Here is a 25116-nt window from a genome sequence, read left to right as displayed (position 1 = left end):
GATTTATGGTCTTAAGCCCATAAAAGCCACATTTATTATTCGATTTTACTGAAATTTAAGACGATGAGTTGTGTTAGGCCATTCGACATCTTTCATCAATTTTGTCTAGATCGGTCCAGATTTGGATATAGCTGATATATAGACCGATCCTCCGATTTTGGGTCTTAGGCCCATAAAAGCCACATTTATTATCCGATTTTGCTGAAATTTGGGACAGTGAGTTACGTTAGGCTCCTCGACATCATTCGTCAATTCGGCCTAGATCGGTCCAGATTTGGATATAGCTGCAATATAGACCGATCTCTCGGTTTTGTGTTTTGGGGCCATAAAAGGCGCATTTATTATCCGATGTCGCCGAAATTTGGGACAGTGAGTTATATTTGGCCCATCGACATACTTCGTCAATTTGGCTTAGATCGGTCCAAATTGGGATATAGCTGTCATATAGACCGATCCTCCGATTTAGGGTCTTAGGCACATAAAAGGCGCATTTATTGTCCGATGTCGTCGAAATTTGGAACATAGAGTAAAGTTAAACCCCTTGACACAGTTGTGCATTATGGCACAGATCGGTCAAGATTTGGATATAGCTGCCATATAGACCAATCTCTCGGTTTTAGGTTGTGGGGCCAGAAAAGGCGCATTTATTGTCCGATGTCGCCGCAATTTGGGAGAGTGAGTTGTGTTGGGCCCTCTTGACATCCTTCTTCAATTTCACTCATATCGATAGGGATTTGGATATAGCTGCCATATAGACCGATACCTCGATTTAAAGTCTGTGGCCTTAAAAAAGACGCATTTATAATCCGATTTAACTGAAATTTGACACATTGACTTATGTTAGGCTTCTCGACATCCATGTTGTATATGGTTCTGATCGGTTTATTTTTAGATATAGCTACTAAAAAGACCAATATTTTGTTATACATAGTTGAACAATGACTTGTAATGGGTGATTTTTTTGAGGTTAGGATTTTCATGCATTAGTATTTGACAGATCACGTGGGATTTCAGACATGGTGTCAAAGTGAAAGATGCTCAGTATGCTTTGACATTTCATCATGAATAGACTTACTAACGAGCAACGCTTGCAAATCATTGAATTTTATTACCAAAATCAGTGTTCGGTTCGAAATGTGTTCAAATTTTGACAAACTTTGTTCAGCGATGAGGCTCATTTCTGGTTGAATGGCTACGTAAATAAGCAAAATTGCCGCATTTGGAGTGAAGAGCAACCAGAAGCCGTTCAAGAACTGCCCATGCATCCCGAAAAATGCACTGTTTGGTGTGGTTTGTACGCTGGTGGAATCATTGGACCGTATTTTTTCAAAGATGGTGTTGGACGCAACGTTACGGTGAATGAACACATTTCGAACCGAACACTGATTTTGGTAATAAAATTCAATGATTTGCAAGCGTTGCTCGTTAGTAAGTCTATTCATGATGAAATGTCAAAGCATACTGAGCATCTTTCTCTTTGACACCATGTCTGAAATCCCACGTGATCTGTCAAATACTAATGCATGAAAATCCTAACCTCAAAAAAATCACCCTTTACTTAAAAGTATTTGGTCCAAATCGGATCATATTTCGACATAACTGCTATGGGACATAAGGTATGCAATTTGCACTGGATTTTGATGAAAGGTATTTTACATATATACCCGATGTGGTGGGTATCCAAAGTTCGGCCCGGCCGAACTTAACGCCTTTTTACTTGTTATTTTAGATGTAGTTACTGAAAAGACCAGTATTTTTTTATGCTCAATTGAACAATGACTGGTACATATTAGTATTTGGTCCAAATCGGAACATATTTCGATATGCTTGCTTTGCGGCATAAGGTATGCATTTTTCACCAGATTTTGACGAAAGGTGATACCCGAGGTGGTGGGTATCCAAAGTTCGGCCCGGCCTAACTTAAAGCCTTTTTACTTGTTTTTTTTTTTTTTTTTTTTTTTTAGGTTCCAGACTATTAAACGGCAGACCGGTCTATATGGTAGCTACATTTCAATAATAAATAAAGGTAAAAGTTGCAGACGGTCGCATGTAGAACGGGCTCCCATTATACACCAAAAATCTTGGAATATAGCACAAACTCCTCATCAATTCATACATCAAACTGAAGCAGGGAAACCACACCACAACATCCGAACAAAGTTTTTTAACACCAGGGCTCCGGTGAGCGAACATTTTATTATTATTTTATTGATTTTTGTTTGGAACAATTTCACTCAAAATCAAAAACTCCGAATAAACAAAAACAATCCAGAACAAATAAAATATATCTGCTGCCCTTGTCTAACGAACTTACGGATGACACATAATCGATAAACCAAACGAAAGTTATCGATAAGTAAATGCAAAAAGGTAGTGCAGGGTTCGAAGCTATGCCAAGTACCATTCAAACACCCAAGAGGAAATGTACTGAAATAACATCGCCGGAAAACTTACAAACAGCCAAACCAAATATGGAGTCAAGTGAATTAATTGATCTGATCAAAGATACTATTAATAATAATTTAGATGACAAGCTTAAAATGCTCCCAACAAAATCTGATTTGGAAGATATAAAACAAGAAATCACTTCTATAGGATCAGAAATAAATTCATTAAAAGCGGAGAATCAAAACCTGCGGGAGGAGCTTAATAAGGTAAAAAAGGAAAATGCAGAACAAAAAAAAGACATCACATGGTTACAAAATCAAATAAGGTCCAATAAAATATTTATAAAAGGATTAATTTCTGCTACCAAACCTATGGATGAAGTTAGAAAACTTTTCAGGGAAACATTAAAGATAACAGCGGATATATCAAATGTGCGTAAAGTTTTTGAACGTAATGGAAAAATGGCAGTGCTAGTGGAACTAGGTACCCCACAAGCTATAGATGAAGTTTTTCGCAACACTAAAAATTTGGCTGGCACAAACATATCAGTTGAACGAGACTTGATACCAAAAAGACAGCAACAAAAGAAAGCATTCCTGGGACTAAGGAAACAAATATTAGCAGTTAGCAAGCAATATAAGATTTTAGTAAGAGATGATAAACTCAAAATAAATAATATTTGGTTCAAATGGAATAACGAAAATAAGCTTATATGTGGTAATTCAAATGGAGAAGAGGAGCTAGTTAAACTATATGGAGAAAATATCAAATCAATTAACATCAACTTTAATCAACTAAGTCAAAATTTATTTTCAAAAAACTAAAAGTACCCACTACGGAAGAAAATTCTAAAACCTTATCAATTGTGGCATATAATATAAATGGGATTGAAAATAAATATTTATTCCCTACATTTTTCCAATACATTAAGCAGTTCAAAATATTTTTATTACAAGAAACTCATCTAGAAAAAGAAAAAACAGAAAGGGCAAGGTCTTACTTCAATGGATTTCATTTGTTTTTCAAACCTGCTATACGAATACACAGATTTGGTAGAGCTATTGGAGGAAGCATACTTGGTATAAGTAAAAATCTAAAAGATTTTGGAATATCGCATGAAGTCAATGAGAATGAAGATCTCACTATTAAATTGTTCAACAAGCACAATACCATTACTATAATTCCCCAATATTTAAGACCGGTTAGCTGGGATATTGATTTTAGGCGGTTAAAACAGATATTTCAAGATGTTGAAGTACCAAATGCTGTAATAATGGGAGATCTAAATGTTAGAATTGGAGAGCTGCGGCAGGATATAGGAGAATTTTACACTGAAAACTTTTATGCCGGTTATGAAGTCAGAAAATCGAAAGATAAGATTATAAATCAAAAAGGTAAACAATTTATACAATTCTGCAACGATTACAATATATTCGTATTAAATGGTGTAACCAAAGGCGACGAGGACGGAAAATGCACATATGTTAGCACAATGGGGGAATCGGTAAACGATATATGTGCTGTATCTAAAGAAACGTTGGATATTGTTAATGAATTTGTTGTCGATGATAAGGTGTGGTCCGATCATTTTCCTATAAACCTAAAACTGAATATGCAAATGGAAAAGGCAAAAAAGATGAACTTGCTACCAAAACTAATTTGGAAAGATAGTAGAAAAATTCAATACCAAAGTTCTCTAAATGAAAATTTTGATTGTAGCTTGTCCACAAACGAAGAAATAGGTCTAACCGATGTCTGTAAATTAATCCAACTATCTTCTGTGCCATCGACTGAATTATACTCATTTGAGCCGAAATGTAAGTGGTATAGTAACAATTGCAACAAGGCAAGAATAAAAAGCTTTCAATTATTAAACGTGTACAGAAAAACAAAAGATTCAGAAGACCGAAAAAGATATCTGTCAGCGCAAAATCATTACAAGATAGTATGCAATAACAGTAGAGCCGATTATTATAATGAAATGGCAAGTAGATTAAATTATGTTACAAACTCAAAAGATTGGTGGAAAGTCGCCAGGGAAATACGTTGCCACCATAATCAAGCAGGATCTGCCCTTACATCAAATATTTTCAAACGCTATTTTGAAAATTTATTAAATTCAGTACAAAAAAATGCCGTTATATATTACGCACCAACATTTACGGAAGACTTGGATTTAGATGGACCAATAATGATGTCAGAGTTGAAAAAGATACTACAAAATGTGAAGATTAATAAGGCTCCTGGCGAAGACAGAGTGCCGTATGAATTCTTCGTTAATGGTACGGAACAGCTGCACAAACAACTGCTTAGAATATATAATAAAATATACACGGAAGGAACAGCTGATCCAACATTTACAAAAACGATCATTTATCCAATATATAAAAAAGGAGATAACAATGATCCGTCAAATTATAGAGGCATATCCTTTATGAACTGTGTAGCCAAAATATTTATGGGAGTTCTGAACGAACGCTTGTATAATTGGGTTGAAAAATATGGGATTCTGACTGAGTTTCAAGCAGGATTCCGTAAGAAATATTCAACGGTTGACAACATATATAACCTTTCAACTGTCATTAGTCTAAAGCTGGGGGAAAAAAGAAAAGTTTATGCCTTCTTCGTAGATTTTAAAGCGGCGTTTGACAATATATCCAGGCAAGCACTAATCTACAAACTCTTTCAGTTGGGTGTGTCCCACAAAATGGTATCTATGATAGAATCAATCTATAATAAAACGCAATCGGCAGCTTGGGACGGTTATGAATTATCTGAATACTTTGATACTACTAAAGGAGTGAAACAAGGATGCTTACTGTCACCATTACTATTCTCTCTTTATATCAATGACCTGTATGAATACCTTGAAGGCGGAATTTTTGTCGAAAATTTGAACCTACGGCTCCTACTATACGCTGATGACATTGTGTTGCTAGCAGACGACGTCCATGTATTACAGAATATGATACACAACCTAGAAATATACTGTAATACCTGGAACCTGGAAGTGAACCTATCAAAATCGGAAATTATGGTTTTCAGGAATGGAGGCAGACTAGCCAAACACGAAAAATGGAAATTTAATGGAAACGTAATTAAAATTACAAATGAATATAAATATTTAGGGGTAATATTCACACCAAAGATGACATTTACTAAACATATCCAAAATCGGAACAACCAAGCAAAAATTGCAATAAACGCAACATGGAAAAACTTTGTAGGCAGAACAGACATAAATATGAACGCAAAATGGAAATTGTTTTTAGCGGTTTGCAGATCCATTCAAACCTACGCTGCCCAAGTTTGGGGGTTCTGTCATTTCGAAGAAGTTGACTCCTTGCAACGTTATTTCTTAAAAAGGATTTTAAAACTACCAGTTTGTACTCCAAACTACGTACTCATGCTAGAAACGGAGGTAGAGGATACACATATATATACCCTGGGACTGCACTTAAAATATATAGGAAAAACTCTGTTTCAGCATTCGGGCGCTAGATTGACAAACCAGCTATCCAATATTGCATTACGCAGAAATGTCTTCTGGGTAAAAGAACTGAAATTCTTAGCTGCAAGTATGGATATTCAATGGCCTGAAGCATTTCCTTCATCAAGCCTATGGTATGACTTTACCAAGAAACTTATAAACAGCTTAAAACTGAACCTCTATCAAAATAGGATTCACAGAAAAACGGAAAGCCAACAAAGAATATATAAATACCTGGACCCGAACAAAGCCTATCTCTATCTTAATGAGCGATACACATCAGAAAATATTACTTGGATATTTAAAGCTCGCAGTGGAATGATATCCCTGGGTTACAATAACTTTGAAGAGAATGAGTCGGAAAAAATGTGTAAGCTTTGCAACCTAAGAGAAACAGAAACTTTGGACCATTTCCTTGGAATTTGTCCGGTTCTAAGAGAATTTAGATTGGCCGCCTTTAGTAAAGCATCATTGAGCTTCGTAGAAGTACTCCATATACTAGACGGAATTGAAGTGGGAAATTGGGATAAGCTAACAACTTATTTACGAATGGCTTATAATTATCGGCAACTTTTATTAAATGAATATCATTAATTAAAATTTAAAGTTTATGCGACAGACGTTATACACATAGTCGCTAATAAATATTACTTCTTTCTAAGAATAAATGTACATATTTAGAAAATTAATTTTAAGTAACATATCTGCTATGAATCAAAGATTTTATTCGAATAAAGAAGTCCTACTACTACTACTAAATAAAGCTTTTTTGGGCTTAGGATCCCTCTTCGGCAGATCGGTCTACATGGCAGCTACACCTAATTAAAGACCAATCAGAACCATATTTCAAACGGATGTTGGGAGGTCTAAAACTTTTCACTGTTTCAAATTTCATCAAAGTCGGGTAATAAATAAAGCTTTTATGGGCATCAGACCCTTATAGGAAGATCGGTCTATATGACAGCTATATCTAAATATAGTCCGATCTGTACTATATTTGGGTCGTATGTTGGGTGGCCTAAATCTACTCACTGATTCAAATTTCAACGAAATCGGTTGACAAATAAAGCTTTTAAGATCTGCAGACCCTTTATCGGGAGATCGGTCTATATGGCAGCTATATCTAAATAAAGTCCGATCTAATTAATATTAACGTCGGATGTCGGGAGGCTTCAAATTATCTTCCGTTTCGAATCTTAGCGAAATCGGGTAGTAAATAAAGCTTTTATAGGCTTCTGACCCTTTATCGGCAGATCGGTGTATATGGCAGCTATATCTAAATATAGTTCGATCGGAACCATATTAAGGTCCTATGTTGGGAGGCATGCAAATATTTACTGTTTCAAATTTCAACAAAATCGGGTTATAAATGTATATTTTATGGGCTTCAGACCCTTTAAAGGCAGATCTGTCTATATAGCATCTATATCCAAATATGGTCCGATCTGAACCACATTTGGGTCAGATGTCGAGAAGCCTTAAACTACTCATTGTTTTAAATTTCAGCGAAATCGTATAAAAAAATAAAGCATTTATGGGCATTTGGCCTTTCATTGGCAGATCGGTCTATATGGCAGCTATATCTAAATATAGTCCGATCTGAACCACATTTGTGTCAGATGTCGGAAAGCCTTAAACTACTCACTGTTTCAAATTTCAGCGTAATCGGATAAAAAATAAAGCATTTATGTGCATTAGACCCTTTATCGGAAAATCGGTCTATATAGCAGCTATATCCAAATATGGTCCGATTTGGCCCGTTCAAGAACTTAAGCAGCGTGCAGTTAAAAGACATATATGTGCCAAATTTCAGCTCAGTTTCTCAATTTTTGAAGGCTGTAAAGTGATTACAAAAGACGGATGGACAGACAGACGGACAGACACATGGACATCGTTAAATCGTCTTTGAATCTTACGACGATCCGAAATATATATACTTTGTAGGTTCGTAAAATTGATATATCGATGAGTTGCAAACGGAATGTCTAAATGAATATACCCCCTATCCTATGGTAGGGGGTATAATAAATATAACCCCTATCCTATGGTAGTGGTTATAACAAGTTAAAGCGTGTCAAGTTCGGCCGAGCCGAATCGCATGTACCAAGTTTTTGGGCCGTTATCTCGTTATATGCATACAAAGGATAATGGATAAAAATTGTTTAATTTTTCAGGTTATCGACCGATTCAGACCATACTTGATTTGGATGTTTGAAACCATAGTAGAAATCATTGTGTAACTGGAAAAGAATTGAGTCCTTTAGTGGCTCAAGAACTAAAATCGGGAGATCGGTTTATAAAAGAGCTATATCAGGTTCTGGACCGATTCATACTATATTTAAGCTATATCAAGTTTTAACCCGATTGGGACGGTATTTGGCATAGTTTATGCAAGATAATAGATTTTATATAAAACTAGCTGACCCGGGCCCGCTCCGCTGCGCCTTCTTTTACTTTATATGGAACAAAAGTTTCCTCGGAATATTTATTTTCGACAATAAAAGAGCTTTTTGGAATACCATGCTACGAAAATAGTATATCGCTTGACTAACAATTCAACAATATAAGTGCCTTTGTCCGAATCCCATATGATCTTTATTGGTTTACGAATTTAAGTTTGGATGTAAGGTGTACTCCATTCTTAAAATAGTTTGTTTCAGCCCGCTACTCTCATGATATCTGATTTAGTGGTGTTTTCGGGGGTGAGGTGGTCCCCCAGCTAAAACCATTTATTTAAATCCCATATTGCCATTGGTTTAGGGGAGTTCACACGATGAGGTGTCCCCCAAACACATGGCCCAAAATAAGTTATCAAATTCGTTTTCAAATCCTTAATACCATATATTGGCATGGTCGAAAATATTTTATCCTTTGCGGGGTGTTTTGGGGAAGGGGTGATTCCCTAAACACATGGTCCATAATTTGGATATCAAATTCGTATTCTTCTCTCAAATACCTTTATTTGAGCCCCATTTTGGGATGGTCACAAGTCAGCAAATACTTACTATTTGGGTGGTGTTGCGGTGGTGGGGTGGCCCCATAGACACTTTTCCCAAATATTGATATCAGATTCCCAAAGACCTTTCATTTGAGCCCCATGTGGCTTTGGTCTTAAATGTGTCCCCTTTGGAGGAGGTTTTTGGGGAGAGGCGGCCCCCCAAACACTTGGTCTCATATTTGGATATCAGATTCTAATTCTACACTCAAATACCTTTTGTTTCAGCCCCATATTCCCATGGTCAGTAAATAAGTCCTGTTTAGGGGGTATTTTGGAGAAGGGGAGCACCCCCAGAAACGTGGTCCCACATTTGGAATATAGATTCGTATTCTACTCGCAAATACCTTTCATTTGAGTCCCATATTGCCATGGTCGTTAAATATGTCAGATTTAGGGGTGTTTTGGGGGTTGGGGTGGTCCCCCTAGCACTTGGTTCGACAAATGGATATCAGATATGTTTTCTTATCCTAAATACCCTTCATTTGAGTCCCATATTGTCGTGATTGGTCTAAATATATGTTTGGTAGGTTTTAGGGTGGGGCGGCCCCCTTATTTTTATACCCTCCACCATAAGATGGGGGTATACTAATTTCGTCATTCTGTTTGTAACTACTCGAAATATTCGTCTGAGACCCCATAAAGTATATATATTCTTGATCGTCGTGACATTTTATGTCGATCTAGCAATGTCCGTCCGTCTGTCCGTCCGTCCGTCCGTCCGTCTGTCTGTCGAAAGCACGCTAACTTCCGAAGGAGTAAAGCTAGCCGCTTGAAATTTTGCACAAATACTTCTTATTAGTGTAGGTCGGTTGGTATTGTAAATGGGCCATATTGGTCCATGTTTTGATATAGCTGCCATATAAACCGATCTTGGGTCTTCAATTCTTGAGCCTCTAGAAGGCGCAATTCTTATCCGATTGGAATGAAATTTTGCACGACGTGTTTTGTTATGATATCCAACAACTGTGACAAGTATGGTTTAAATCGGTCCATAACCTGATATAGCTACCATATAAACCGATCTTGGGTCTTGACTTCTTGACCCTCTAGAGGGCACAATTCTTATCCGATTTGAATGAATTTTTGCACGAAGTATTTCGTTATGATATCCAACAACTGTGCCAAGTATGGTTTAAATCGGTTCATATCCTGATATAGCTGTCATATAAACAGATCTGGGGATTTGATTTCTTGAGCTTCTAGAGGGCGCAATTCCTATCCGATTTGGCTGAAATTTTGCATGACGTATTTTATTTTTACTTTCAACAACTGTGTCAAATAAGGTTCAAATCGGTTCATAACCTGATATAGCTGCCATATTAACCGATCTTGGATCTTGACTTCTTGACCCCTAGAGGTCGCAATTATTATCCGATATGCCTGAAATTTTGTACGATAGATCCTCTCATGACCATCAACAACATTGTTTATTATGGTCTGAATCGGTCTATAGCCCGATACAGATCCCATATAAATCGTTCTCTCTATTTTACTTCGTGAGCCGCAATGGGCGCAATTCTTATACGAATTGGCTGAAATTTTACACAGGTCTCCAACATATAATTTAATTGTGGTCCGAACCGGACCATATCTTGATATCGTTTAATAGCAGAGCAACTCTTTTCTTATATCCTTTTTTGCCTAAGAAGAGATGCCGGGAAAAGAACTCGACAAATGCGATCCATGGTGGAGGGTATATAAGATTCGGCCCGGCCGAACTTAGCACGCTTTTACTTGTTATTTTTAGGGTACTATATGAGAGCACACAAAATTTCGCTTAAATCGCACCACCCATCTCCGAGATCTGGCGTTTCTGAAAATTAGATTAAGGGGGAGGGTCCGCCCCCCCCTTCAGATATCAAAAAATGTAGTACCCTATTTTCACCACGCGATCATTATGCACCATCTGCACAAACAAACAAACGTACAAACAAACACAAATTGATTTTTATATATAAGATTTCAGTCAAATCGGATAATAAATGCAAACTGTCAAGAAGTCAAGGTAATAGATCGGCTTACATGGCAACCACATCAAATTTTGGACCATACTTAGCGCAGTTGTTCGAAGTCACAATAAAACACCCCATACAAAATTTGAGCCAAGTCGGATAATAATGGCGCCCACAGTTGTTGGAAGTCATAATAAAACAATTCATGCAAAATTTCAGCCAAATAAGATAACAGTTGCGCCCTCTAGAGGCTCAAGAATCAATATCCGAAATCTGTTTATATGGCTTCTATATTTTGATTATACTTAGCACAGTTCTTGGAAATCATAACAAAATTTCAGTGAAATCGGAAAGGAATTGCATCCTCGATAGACTTAAGAAGTCAAGATTGAAGATCGGGCCTCTAGAGGGAGCACTATTTGCCAGAAACTTTGTGCAATGGTTTCCCATGTGACCTTCAACATACGTGCCAAATATGGTATCGGTCAATATCTTTGATTAACTCCCACATAAACCTATCTAACGATTTCACATTCTGAACCCTTATAGGTCGCAATTTTTAGCCTATGGACTTCATCATCCAAACTGAGTTTGGCCCTAATCGGTCTATAATCTGAAATAGTTCCATAGCAATTTCTATCCATTATCCGAACTGGATGAAATGTTGCACAATGGGTCTGAGTTTGGTCCGAAGCTGTCCATAATCTGATATAGCACAAATAGCATAGCATTTCTTACCCATTATCCTTTGTTTGTCTTTAATATCAGGCAAATATCTTGACATATGCCATCCATGGAGGAAGGTATATAGGATTCGGCCCGGCCGAACTTAATACGCTTTTAGATGTTTCCAGCTTCATTCGCTTATCTTTTGGTTCACAAGCATCAATAATGTGAGGCGTTTCAATTAGGTGCTTACAAACATTAGGTGCAGTTGTAAGCACCTACTGATGACTTTTTATTTAGACATTTATTATTAAGAAAAGATGATTTATTCATTTTGAAAAATATGGCAACTCTCGCCTGTTACTAACACCATAAATCATTGTGACAATTTGAGATCAAATTGCTCAACTTTATTTACGCTTGCTCAATTTACATTCCGTATTCTCCGGCATATCACAAATACCCTTTGCCGCATTAAAGTATTTCTTTCCACAGTTTTGTGTCAGAGCTATGCCATCGCGGCATACATAATACTCGTTGCAGCTCTTCAAGGATGCCAGCAGGAAGTCATTGGGTTTTCCACGGCATACAAAACGGTGATATAAATCCTCTGCAGGTATTTTCATATCCGAGGTTCCATATGTTGCAGAATGCGTGTCACTGCCAGCAACAGAAGTTTTAGGATCATTGTCTTCTGCTGGAGCTTGGCCTAAGCTGCACCGTGTATTCTGTGGCAAATCACAGACACCTTTGGCAATGTTAAAGTATAGATCACCGCAGCTGTGTACTACCGCAAGGCCTTTTTGGCATATATAATACTCATTGCACTTTTCCAAGGATACCAAAAATTGGCCATCCGACTTATTGCGGCAAACAAAGGTCTCGTACAGGCTAATGCTTGATGGTTTGGCAAGCATTGCTGCAGCTCCCGCTACTGCGGCTGCTTTCTTTTGTTTTTGTTCCAAAAGACAGTGACTATTCTCTGCTAAATCACAGGATCCCTTTAGACTATTGAAATGAAGTTCACCACAGCTTTGAACCTGGGCCGTACCATCTTCGCAGACATAAAATTCATTGCATTTCTCCAGAGATATAATGAACACGCCATTGGGTTTGTCACGACAAACGTAACGCTTATACAGTTCAATGCTAGACACAGTGTGCTTCGAGTCAGTTTCCTTAATGTTGGGAATTTCGGGTTCTGATTCCTCAGTTATGGGCTTGGCAACTTCTTCCTTCTCTTCTTGGTGAGATTTCAAGATACATTTGGTGTTTTCGGGCAAACCACAACTACCCGTGTGGCTATCAAAGTAGTTGTCTCCGCACGTTTTAACTATCGCCTGGCCCATGCTGCAAATGTAGTACTCATTGCAACTAGTAAAGGAGGCCAAGTAAAAGCCATTGGGTTTGGTCAGGCAAATGACTTTTAAATACAATTTATTATTTTTCTTTTCGCTCAAATCTTCCTTTGAGTCAACTGCCTTGTCTGTATTAACATCCACCAAATCTGTAGCACCCTCCTCCGTTGGATTTTTGACAAGGCACTTGGTGTGCTTGGGTAAATCGCATACCTCTCTCTCTGGATTGAAATATCGTTCGCCACAGCTTTGTATTGTTACCTTACCTTGATGACAGCGATAAAATTCATTGCAACGTGTCAGGGAGGACAGAAGGGTACCATCGGCCTTAGCATGACAAATGGTTTCCAAGTATTTGCTTATCCTAGGATGATCCTTAGTAAAGGGATTTGCAACTAATTCAAAGGCAATGCTGGCGCTAGGGGCCACTGTAGTGGCCTTAATTTCTGGCAAAACTTCAGTATCCTTGGCAAGATTTTCGAATGACTCCACACATCCTGGATTGAAGATAACACATTCTCTCTTGGTGCCATCAAAATAATGGGGACACGAACGCAACAGGGAACGGCCAAATTGACACTCATAAAACTGGCTACAGCTTCCCGGTACTAATGTCCTGTAACCATTGGGCTTTGAAGAGCACACATAACGGGCATAAAGGATATTTTGCCATTTTCCAGAATAGGCGGCATTGGATGCTGCCGCAAAGGCGATAAAAACTAATACTGCAAAAGAAATTTTTTTTTTTATTATTTTTTCCACCATACAAACTAAAAGTTCACACGAAAAAAAAAACCTTACCGCCTAAGACTCTCATCGTTTCGATATTTAAAGCAAATGCCACAATTCAAAGCCATTTATACATCGAACCTAAAAAGTCTGAAAATCAAAATTAATTTACCTAAGTTCGATTGCAGATCATTAATAAAAATCTTATCAATTTGAATTGTATTTTGCGCAGCCAAACATTCTCATTGTTGCCTTTGGACTTCAATGCTGTTTTCATTACCATCATCATGGCGATGGCAAATCATTATCTGCTCTTCATCTATCATCCATGGTATGTGTTCAAATTATTCTAATGAACTTTCAATGTTGCATGATTTCAAAAATGTCATTGATTTGAATTTCGGTATATATTTTATCAATGTGGAAACAATGACAACGAAGCATACTGACTCATATACTTCTGAAAATGAGTAATTCTTTGCAGAGATGCGGGATAACCGAACGATCTGTTAAAAAATAAAACACGTTTGGCGGGGGCGATTCACATACAGCCTTCACTATAGATCGCTTTGGTTGAAACTATAAGGATATCGTAAGAGGTCATAATAAAAGTCAATGAGCAAACTTAAGGCGTATTTTGAAGTAGTGTGTCGTGTGTGTTGTAACGACAGGTTTTCCGAATCCTATATACACCATTCAACATGGATCGCATTTCTCAATCACAGCTCACTGTGCAAATTTCAGCGAAGTCGGACAATAAATGCGTCTTTTATAAGCCCAAGCCCTTAAATCCAAAGATCGGTCTATTTGGTAGCTATATCCAAATCGGGATCGATCTGAGCCAAATTGAAGAATGATGTCGAAGGGCCTAACACAACTCACCGTCCCAAATCGGATAATAAATGTGGCTTTTATGGGACTAAGACCCTAAATCGGAGGATCGGACTATATGGCAGCTATATCCAAATCTGGACCGATCTAGACCAAATTGCAGAAGGATGTTGAAGCTTTCAACACAACTTACTGTCCAAAATTTCAGCAAAATCGGATAATAAATGTGGCTTTTATGGGGCTAAGGCCCTAAATCGAAAGATCAGTCTATATGGCAGGTATATCCAAATCCGGACCGATATGAGCCAAATTGAAAAAAATATGTCGATTAGCCTAACACTGAACTGAATTTCAGAAAAATCGGTTAATAAATGTGGCTTTTATGGTTCTAAGACCCTAAATCGGCGGATCGGTCTATATGGCAGCTATATCCAAATCTGGACCTATCTGGGCAAAGTTGAAGAAGGTTTTCGAGTAGCTTAACAATATCCACTGTGCCAAATTTTTGCAAAATCGGATAATAAATGTGGCTTTTATGGGCCTAAGACCCTAAATCGGCGGATCGGTCTATATGGGGGCTATATCAAAATATATTCCGATATAGCCCATCTTCGAACTTAACCTGCTTATGAATAAAAAAGAATCTGTGCAAAGTTTCAGCTCAATATCTCAAATTTCGAAGACTGTAGCGTGATTTCAACAGACAGACAGATGGACAGACGAACGGACATGGCTAGATCGTCTTAGATTTTTACGCTGATCAAGAATATATATACTTTATATTCCATATGTTGCAAACGGAATGAAAAAATGAATATACCCCCATCCTTCGGTGGTGGGTATAAAAAACGATTAAAGAAAATAATTGCTGTGCTATTGGATTTTATAAAGTTATGATCCGACTTGGACCATAATTGAACTGAATGTTGGAGACCAGTAGAAGTTATTGTGTAAAATTTCAATGTTACAATTCGAATAAGACTTGCGCTCCCTAGGGGTTCAAGAAGTAAAATAGGGAGGTCAGTTTATATGGGAGCTGTATCAGGCTATAGACTGATTCAAACTATATTTTACACGTATGTTGAAGGTATTAGGAGAAGCCATTGTACAAAATTTCAACCAAAACAGATAATTATTTCGCCCACTAGAGGCTCAAGAAGTCAAGACCCCAGACCGCTTTATATGACAGTTACATCACGTTTTGTACCGATTTCAACCATACTAAGCACAGTTGTTGGAAATCATAACAAAACACCTCATGCAAAATTTCAGCCAAATCGGATAATAATTGCGCCCTGTAGAGGCTCAAGAAGTCATGATACAAGATCGGTTTATATAGCAGCTATATCAAAACATGGTCTGATGTGACCCATTTACAATTCCAATCGACCTACACTTATAAGAATTATTTGTGTAAAATTTCAAGCGGCTAGCTTTACTCCTTCGGATGCGGATGGTGGAAAGCTCAGTTTTTATGCGGAGTAGCTGTAAATGCGGCCGCGGGCAGTCAGTGATTTTCTAGAGGAGAGTCTCAGTGAGGAGTCAGGTGGCGCTGGCTCTTAATTAAATACTGAGTGCCAATGATACTCGAGATGACAAGGCAAGTTATTGGCATCTTCGAATAAACAATGGCCAACATCAGCGTCTGTTCCCAGGTTAGGGCGGCTGGCGGCGAGCGTCGGATCTTGGAGCAAGCGGCTCGCCACATCGAGTGATACGTGTGCGATCCCACAAAACCCATGCGATTGGGGCGCTGGGCCAGTAACCCGCCCCCGGAAAACTTAGAACTACTATGAGAAACAAAGGAATAGTAAAAACGGACCCCCCCACGTTGACCACCCACGCAAACGAAAAAAGGACCATGATTTGCGGATCTGCACCTGGAATGTCCGCACTCTCTACAGAGAAGGTGCAGTATACGCGCTTGCGGTTGTATTAGAGAAGTACAAGGCAGATATTACCGCCTTACAGGAAGTGCGATGAACTGGGAATGGCGTCACTACAACACCAAACGGTGACGAACTATACTATAGCTGCCATAACACGAGGCATGCATTTGGCTGTGGATTTGTGGTTAGTCGGAGACTGAAACACCTTGTCTCCAGCTTTACTCCGGTGGATGAGAGGATAGCCACAATGCGCATAAAGGCCAAATTCTTCAACATCAGCCTTATTTGTGTCCATGCCCCGACGGAAGACAAAGACGAGCAGACCAAGGATATTTTTTACGAGCGCCTAGAGAGAGAATATGACCGCTGCCCCTCCCATGATATTAAAATTGTTCTGGGAGATTTTAATGCGAAAATAGGGAAAGAAGATATTTTTGGTCCAACAGTCGGAAAGTTTAGCCTCAACGACATAACGTCCAGTAATGGGTTGAAGCTGATAGATTTCGCCGCGGCAAAAAACATGGTAGTTAGTAGCACCAGATTTCAACATAAAAATATTCACAAAGCCACATGGCTGTCACACGATCAAAACACGAGAAACCAAATTGACCGCGTTGTGATAGATGGAAGGCATTCATCCAGCGTGTTAGATGTACGCCGATCCGTGGAGCGAATATAGATTCGGATCATTACCTCGTTGCAGCAAAGGTTCGCACCCGCTTGAACATGGCGAGGAAAGTACGATCTGACACTGCACGGAAGCTGGACATTGAAAAGCTGCAAGCACAACAAATGGCAGCGGCATACTCCACTCGACTGACCCAACTGTTTGACGAAAGCTCTCCTTGCTCCGATGATATAATGACGCAGTGGCAAACTATTGCCAACTCCATGGAAAATGCCGCGAAATCCGTACTTGGGTAACGGAAGCCTCCTCCAAGAAACCCATGGTAAGACCAAGAGTGTCAAGATGCTACTGAAGCCAAGAATGCGGTATATAGAGCAACCCAGCAATCAGTAGCAACCCGAGAGGTATCGGGAGAAAAGGAGAGAGGAGAAACGTCTGTTCCGCAGAAAGAAAAAGGAAAGACGTGAGTGCGAGCGAATTGAGATGTACAGGAGTCAGAATGAAGTCCGGAAAGAATTAAACATCAAACCGATGGCTTTGGTGCAGACTCAGATAACATGCTGAGGATATGGAAAGAACATTTTACCCAACTGCTAGTGTCCGATGTTGGCGGCGAAGAGGATACCGCAGAACCAATCCCTGATGATGGTATAGAATGTCGACGGGTTACCCGCTGAACTATTTAAGACCGGAGGCGACACCCTGATAAGGCGTATGCATCAGCTTATCTGCGCAATCTGGCTAGAAGAACGCATACCCGATGATTGGAACCTCAGCATACTATGTCCCGTACACAAGGAAGGAGACCAGACGGAATGTGCCAACTGCAGAGGAATAAGTCTCCTCCCCATCGCATACAAGATACTCTCGAGCGTACTGTGTGAAAGATTGAAACCTAAGGTCAATGAGATAATTGGGCCCTATCAATGCGGGTTTAGACCTGGTAAATCCACCCTAGACCAGATATTCATACTGCGTCAAATCCTGGAAAAGACCCGAGAAGGACAATTTAACACCTACCATCTCTTTGTTGACTACAAAGCCGCCTTCGATACTCCTTTACGTTCAAATGTATTTCAAGCCATGCATGAGTTTGGTATCCCTGCAAAATTAATAAGACTCTGCAGGATGACACTTGCTGATACGCACTCTTCAGTGAGAATAGGAAATAATCTCTCCGAACCATTTAATACCAAACGAGGTTTCAGACAAGGAGACAGCCTATCGTGTGATCTCTTTAACATCCTGCTAGAGAAGATTGTACGAGATACAGATGTGAATAGATATGGCACACTAATCACAAGAGAACACATGATACTCGCCTATACCGACGATATCGATATCATAGGTCGGTCACCGGAAGTAGTAACTGCAGCCTTTGAAAGAATCGAAAGAGAGACAGTGAAAATGGGTCTGGCAGTAAATGGAGATGAGACGAAATGGATGGTTTTAGATCCCAAAAAGCCTTGCACAACCGAGCAGATAAAGAAAATGGGAACCACAACTTTGAGACAGTCAGTAACTTTATCTACCTCGGCACCGCCATAACCGAAACGAATGACACCAGTTTTGAGATTAAGCGAAGAATAATACTGGCAAACAGATGCAACTTTGGACTAAGTAAGCAGTTTAGAAACAAGCCCACCTCTCGACAGACGAAGATTACACTATACAAGACACTGATGCTACCCGTGCTGTTATATGGTTCTGAAGCATGGGTACTTGTGAAAGCAGATGAGGCAGTGCTTGGAGTATTTTAGAGAAAGATTCTTTGTAAAATATATGGACCAGTTTGCGCTAATGGAGAATATAGGCGACGTATGAACCACGAGCTGTATGTGCTGTATGACGACGATAGCATAGTTACACCCATCAAAATACAACGGCTGCGTTGGCTAGGCCATGTTGTCAGAATGGACGAAGAAGCTCCAGCAAAGAAGTCTTTTAAAGGCAAACACGGTGGTACACGCAAACCGGGAAGACCAAAAGCCCGATGGAAAGATCAAGTTGTGGAACTTGGTGTCAGAGATTTTAGAATGAGCGTAGAAGATCGAGGCGCTTGGAACGGTATTTTACGTTCGGCTAGTGGAACAAATATTCTGTCGTAGCCAATTAAAGTAAAGTAAAGTAAGCTTTACTCCTTCGAAAGTTAGCGTGCTTTCGACAGACAGACGGACGATCAAGAATATAAATACTTTATCGCGTCTTAGACGAATATTTCGACGAGTTACATACAGAATGACGAAATTAGTATACCTCCATCCTATGGTGGAGGGTGTAAAAATGTTTAAAGAGTAACACACTCATTTTCATTTCATGCACCTATGCTTGGAGGCCACCATAGCGTAAAGGTAAGCATGTCCGAATATGACGCTGAACGCATGGATTCAAATCCTTGGGAGAACATCAAAAAAAATTTGTTCAGCCCTTCTAATGCTGGCTACATTTGTGAGGTACTATGACATGTCAAAACTTCTCCTGAGAGAAGTGTCGCAATGCTGCTCCTTATCATTGAGCTTAAAACTTGAATCGGACAGCACTAATATACATGTTAGAAGATTGCCCCTGTTCCTTAATGGAATGTTAATGGGTAAATCTTTTTGGATATCATTATCATTCTGTATGACATCACCTCAACAACCTCTTCAAGTAAAGTATTGGGTGCAATCATCATATTTTGCTATGAAAGCAGACACGACTAAACAGCTCATTACTGTTCTTTAGCTAATTAAATTTGTATATACTTCGATTGAATAAATATTCTGGCTCCCAGTAGGGGTATTACAATATAAAACCATAGCGCATATGCAACGTAACGAGTATGCATATCGGTTTCAAGTCCCCTTAATGTCCATCTCAAATAGTTTTCGGTAAAGGTATGTTGCAATTATAAGTTCTGCAGATTACCGATACTTAATGAAAATTACTTCAAAATGTCTGTGGCATAAATATTGCCGGAATCGCATGGGCAGGCAGAGGCATAACTCTGAAATGCCAATGCCATAAATACCAATGCTCCTGCAGAAGCAATAATATCATCAGCCGGACATGAAAGGCATTAGCCACACAATTATCATCCTGGAGGCTTAAAGTTAGTAGTAACAGGGCAACACATTATTATTATCATCCTCATTCAAATGAAGACGATGCTGATGTTGTTGACGATTATGATCACCATCATTGCTGTAATGATATTCAGACGTTCATACAAAGATATGAGAACTAAATATGCATTTCACTGGGCTTGTTTGTGGAGTGCACAATGAGCCGAAGCATCTCTTTGTGTACCCAGAAAGAGATATAAGTCAATATGGGAAAAATTGACTTGGGTTGTCAATACGGAGAAAACCGTAGCGCAGAGGTTAGCATGTTCGCCTATGACGTAGAGCGCGTGGGTTGGAATCCTGGCGAGACCAGCTGAAAAAATTTTCCACGGTGGTTTTCCCCTCCTAATGCTGGCAACATTTGTGAGGTACTATGCCATGTAAGAACTTCTCCCCAAAGAGGTGTCGAACTGCGGCACCCCGTTCGGACTCGGCTATTAAAAGGAGGCCCCTTATCATTGAGCTTAAACTTGAATCCGACTGCACTCATTGATATGCGAGAAGTTTGCCACTGTTCCTTAGTGGAATGTTCATTGGCAAAATTTTCATTTGTTAATACTCCTGATACCATAAGTCGTTCAATGAATTTTGGAGCAGCTAGTTACACTAATACCTATCGACTTAGAATCTCTTCCTTATTCTATACTAGCTGGACAGGGCCTGCTCCGCTGCGCCTTCTTTAACTCTCTAATATCTATTTAGGGTGGGGACATTTCGCCCTGAATGTGGATATCGTGCTGCTTTAGCCTATGACGCTGAACACCTGCGTTCGAATCCAAAATTTAAAGCGGTGGTTATCCCCTCTTAATGTTGGCTACATTTGCGAGGTACCATACCATGCATGGTCATGTAAAAAATTCTCCCCAAAAAGGTGTCGCACTGCGGCACACAGTACGGTCTCGGCTATAAAAAAGGCCCCTTATTGTTGATGAACTCAACTTGAATCGGAAAGCACTCATTGATGTATGAAAATTGTTTACTCTACTCCCAAATTTCCTTTCTTCTGAGCCCCATATTACTGTATTGGTATTCGACTTAGAATCTCTTCCTTATTCTATACTAGCTGGACAGGGCCCGCTCCGCTGCGCCTTCTTTAACTCTCTAGTATCTATTTAGGGTGGGGACACTTCGCCCTGAATGTGGATATCGTGCTACTGTAGCCTATGTCCGCCTATGACGCTGAACGCCTGCATTCGAATCCTGGCGGAACTTCGGACGAAATTTAAAGCGGTGGTTATCCCCTATTATTGCTGGCGACATTTGCGAGGTACCATACCATGCATGGTCATGAAAAAACTTCTCCCCAAAGAGATGCGACACATCGTACGGACTCGGCTATAAAAAAGGTCCCTTATCGTTGATAAACTCAACTTGAATCGAAAAGCACTCATTGAAGTATGAAAAGTTTGACCCTGCTCGGTTCCGGGCAAATTTTTACTCTACTCCCAAATGCCTTTCTTTTGAGCCCCATATTACTGTATTGGTAAATATTTCGGGTTTAGGGTGTATTTCACTTGGCCATCAAAGTAAATATGAGATTCGTGCTCTACTTTCAGAAACATTTCGTATGAGTCCCACAATGGCATGATCGATAAATATGTTGTGTTTGAAGGTGGGGTGGACCTCAGGGTCTTTGTCCCGAAAATGAATATAAATTTCCACCAAAAAATAGCTTTTATATAATAGGGAGGTATATTAGGGTGGGACGGTTCTCCAAACACATGGCACTATATTGTCCTGACTGGTCTATATAGCTATTTGGAGGGTTTTGGGCTGTCCCCGCGGCACCCGTCCCCAACAATAAAAACAATGTTTTTCGTTTGGTGATTGTTAGAGTGCACAAAATTTCGAACTAATCGCACTACCAATCTCCGAGATCTGGTGTTTTTGAAATTAGGGTAATGAGAACAACCTTTTTACGGGAGACATTTCGACTCAATTATGGATATAAAATTCATATTCACTCCCAAATCCCTTTACTTTGAACCCCATTTTATCATGGTGGGTAAGTATGAACCGTTTGGAGGGTGTTGTGGGGCTGGGGAGGCCATCGTAACCTGAAAATAAATATCAAATTCGTTCTTTACTCCCAAATACCGTTGATTTGAGCTCCATATTGCTATAGTCGGAAATGAAGTTCAGTTTAAGGGGAGATTAAGGGCGTACTCCCAAAATTGGATATCAAATTCGTTTTCTACTCTCAAATACCTTTCATTTGAGTCCCACATTGCCATAATGGGTCAAATCATCTATTTGACGTATTTTTAGGAGGAAAAGAGCCATCTAGACTTGAACGCAAATATTAATGTCATAGTTTTAATCTACTCCCATTTATCTTTCATTTGAATCCTATATAGCCATGCTCGGCTGATATACCCATTTGAGGGTATTTGGGGGTGAGGCGATCTCCCATTACTTGGACCTAATTTTGTATGCCCTATTTGTAATCCACTGCCGGATACTTTTCATTTTATTCCCATATTGATAGGAACGTCGAATATATCTGTTAAGAGAAATTTTGGGGTTGGGGCGGCCCGCTGGGTACTTGGACCGAAAATTTAATGCGATAGTCATTTTTTAGTCTCCAATACCTTTTAGTTGATACCTATACTGTTCCTATCAGTCCACTTTTGGATTTGGGTGGCGTTTTTGGTGTAAGAGGGAGGGTCAGCTACCACCCGATGTGGATGGTGGCTGACCCTCCACCTCGGTGGATACCCACCACCTCGGGTTTATATATGTAAACCACCTTTCATCAAAATCCGGTGTAAATTGCATACCTTATGTCCAATAGCAGTAATCCGTACAAGTCATTGTTCAATCGTGTATAACAAAATATTGGTTTTTTTAGAAGCTATAACTAAAAATAAACCGATCTGAACCATTTGCGACACGGATGTCGAAAAGCCTAACGCAACGAACTGTCCCAAATCTCGGCGAAATGGAACAATAAGTGCGCTTTTTATGGGCCCAAAACTTAAAACCGAGAAATCGGTCTATATGGCAACCATATTCAAATCTGGACCGGTCCGAGCCAAATTGACGAAGGACGTCGAAGAGCCTAACGCATCTCACTGTCTCAAATTTCGGCAAAATCGGACAATAAATGCGCCTTTTATGGCCCCAAAAAATAAAACCGAGAGATCGATCTATATGGCAGCTATATCCAAATCTGGACCGATCTGCAACTCACTGTCTCAAATTTCCGCAAAATCGGGCAATAAATGCGCCTATTATGGCCTCAAACCCCTCAATCGGAGGATCGGTCTATATGGCAAGGGGCCTAACACAACTCACTGTCCCAAAATTCAACAAAATCGGATAATAAATGTGGCTTTAATGGGCCTAAGACCCTAAATCGGCGGATCGGTCTATATGGCAGCTATATCCAAATCTGGACCGATCTGGGCCAAATTGACGATGGATGTCAAAGGGCCCCACATAACTCACTGTCCCAAATTTCAGGCAAATCGGATAATAAATGTGGCTTTTATGAGCCTAAGACCCTAAATCGGAGGATCGGTCTATATGGCAGCTATATCCAAATCTGGACCGATCTGGGCCAAACCAACGAAGGATGTAGGGAGGCCTAACACAACCCACTGTCCCAAAGTTCAGCGAAATCGGATAATAAATGTGGCTTTTATGGGCCTAAGACTCTAAATCGGAGGATCGGTCTATATGGGAGCTATATCCAAATCCGGACCGCTCTGGGCCAAACTAACGAAGGATGTAGGGGGGCCTAACACAACCCCCTGTTCTAAATTTCAGCAAAATCGGATAATAAATGTGGCTTTTATGGGCCTAAGACCCTAAATCGCCGGATCGGTCTATATGGGGGCTGTATCAAAATATAATCCCATATAGCCCATCTTCGAACTTAACCTGCTTATGGACAAAAAAATAATCTGTGCAAAGTTTCAGCTCAATATCTCTATTTCTAAGGACTGTAGCGTGATTTCAACAGACAGATGGACGGACATGTCTAAATGGTCTGAGATTTTTACGCTGATCAAGAATATATTGTATATACTTTATTGGGTCGGAAATGGATATTTCGATGTGTTGCAAACGGAATGACAAAATGAATATACCTCGCATTCCTCGGTGGTGGGTATAAAAATTATGTTTCCTTTTTGATTTTACGGAACAAATAAACAAACCGAGTCTCATATAGTCATGGTGGGTCATATGCCCATTTGGGGAGTTTTTAGGAGGTGGGGTGACCCCCTACACTTCGATCTGTTCTTGAATGCCAGATTCGTAATCTACTCCCGAATACCTTTTATTTAAGCCCCATATTGATATGGACGACCAATTTTTCTGTTTTTAGATATTTTACGGTTAAGGCGACTTCCTGGGTAATTGGACCCAATTTTTAATACCATATTCGTATTCTATTCTTCAATACCTTTTTTTAGATATCCATATTGTCTTTATCGGTCCACTTGTGATTTTGGGTAGTATTTTTGGGGTAACGGGGAGAATCCGCCCCCTTCCGATATCAACAAATTATAAAGCCTATTTTTCCTTCCAGACCATATTCGCAATCTACTCCCGAATACCTTTCATTTGAGTCCCACATTGTCAAATAAACCTATTTTAAGGGGTATTAAGGCTGGGGTGGCTCCCCAGGTACTTGGACCCAACTTTTATTATGAAATTCGTACTCTACTCTTGAATACCTTTCATTTGAAACCCATATTGTCCCTATCGCTCTACCTTTATTTTTTGGTAGTACTTTTGGGGTAAGAAGAAGAGGGTCCGCCCTCCTCCCGATATCAAAAAATTATATAGCCTATGTCTCCTTCCAGACCAACCTACACAATCTGTGAAAATTTCAAGGTAATCGGTTCAGCCGTTTTTGAGTCTATACGAATTTATGAGGCATTTATCCAACTACTGTAAAAAAGGTGTCACTAAGCGACACATTGCTTCGACTCGGAAGCCTCTCTATCGATCCTTTGAGACTTAAGATGGACTGCACTCTTATGTGATATGCGACAAGTCTTCTGGCTGTTCCTTTAATGGAATGTTCGTGAAAAATTTTACAATTTTTGATTTCTTATTCAGGTCAGCTTGG

At 39.5% G+C, this 25116-nt stretch overlaps 1 protein-coding gene across 1 annotated transcript; it reads right to left on the bottom strand.

Annotated features, from left to right (window-relative positions):
- Positions 1 to 11840: 11840 nt before the first annotated feature.
- On the bottom strand, positions 11841 to 13731 carry LOC106089513 (uncharacterized). The gene is made up of 2 exons (XM_013255360.2): positions 13654 to 13731; positions 11841 to 13577 (listed from the first exon to the last, which is right to left on the bottom strand). The coding sequence occupies exons 1-2, from the start codon at positions 13667 to 13669 to the stop codon at positions 11905 to 11907; spliced, it is 1689 nt and encodes a 562-aa protein (XP_013110814.2). The 5' UTR covers positions 13670 to 13731; the 3' UTR covers positions 11841 to 11904.
- Between the last annotated feature and the right edge of the window lie 11385 nt (positions 13732 to 25116).

Source organism: Stomoxys calcitrans, chromosome 3, assembly GCF_963082655.1.
Source record: "Stomoxys calcitrans chromosome 3, idStoCalc2.1, whole genome shotgun sequence".
In the NCBI taxonomy this organism is placed as follows: Eukaryota; Metazoa; Arthropoda; class Insecta; order Diptera; family Muscidae; genus Stomoxys; species Stomoxys calcitrans.
The sequence above is the reverse complement of the archived record's forward strand: the minus strand, read 5'-3'. Positions and strand labels throughout refer to the sequence as shown.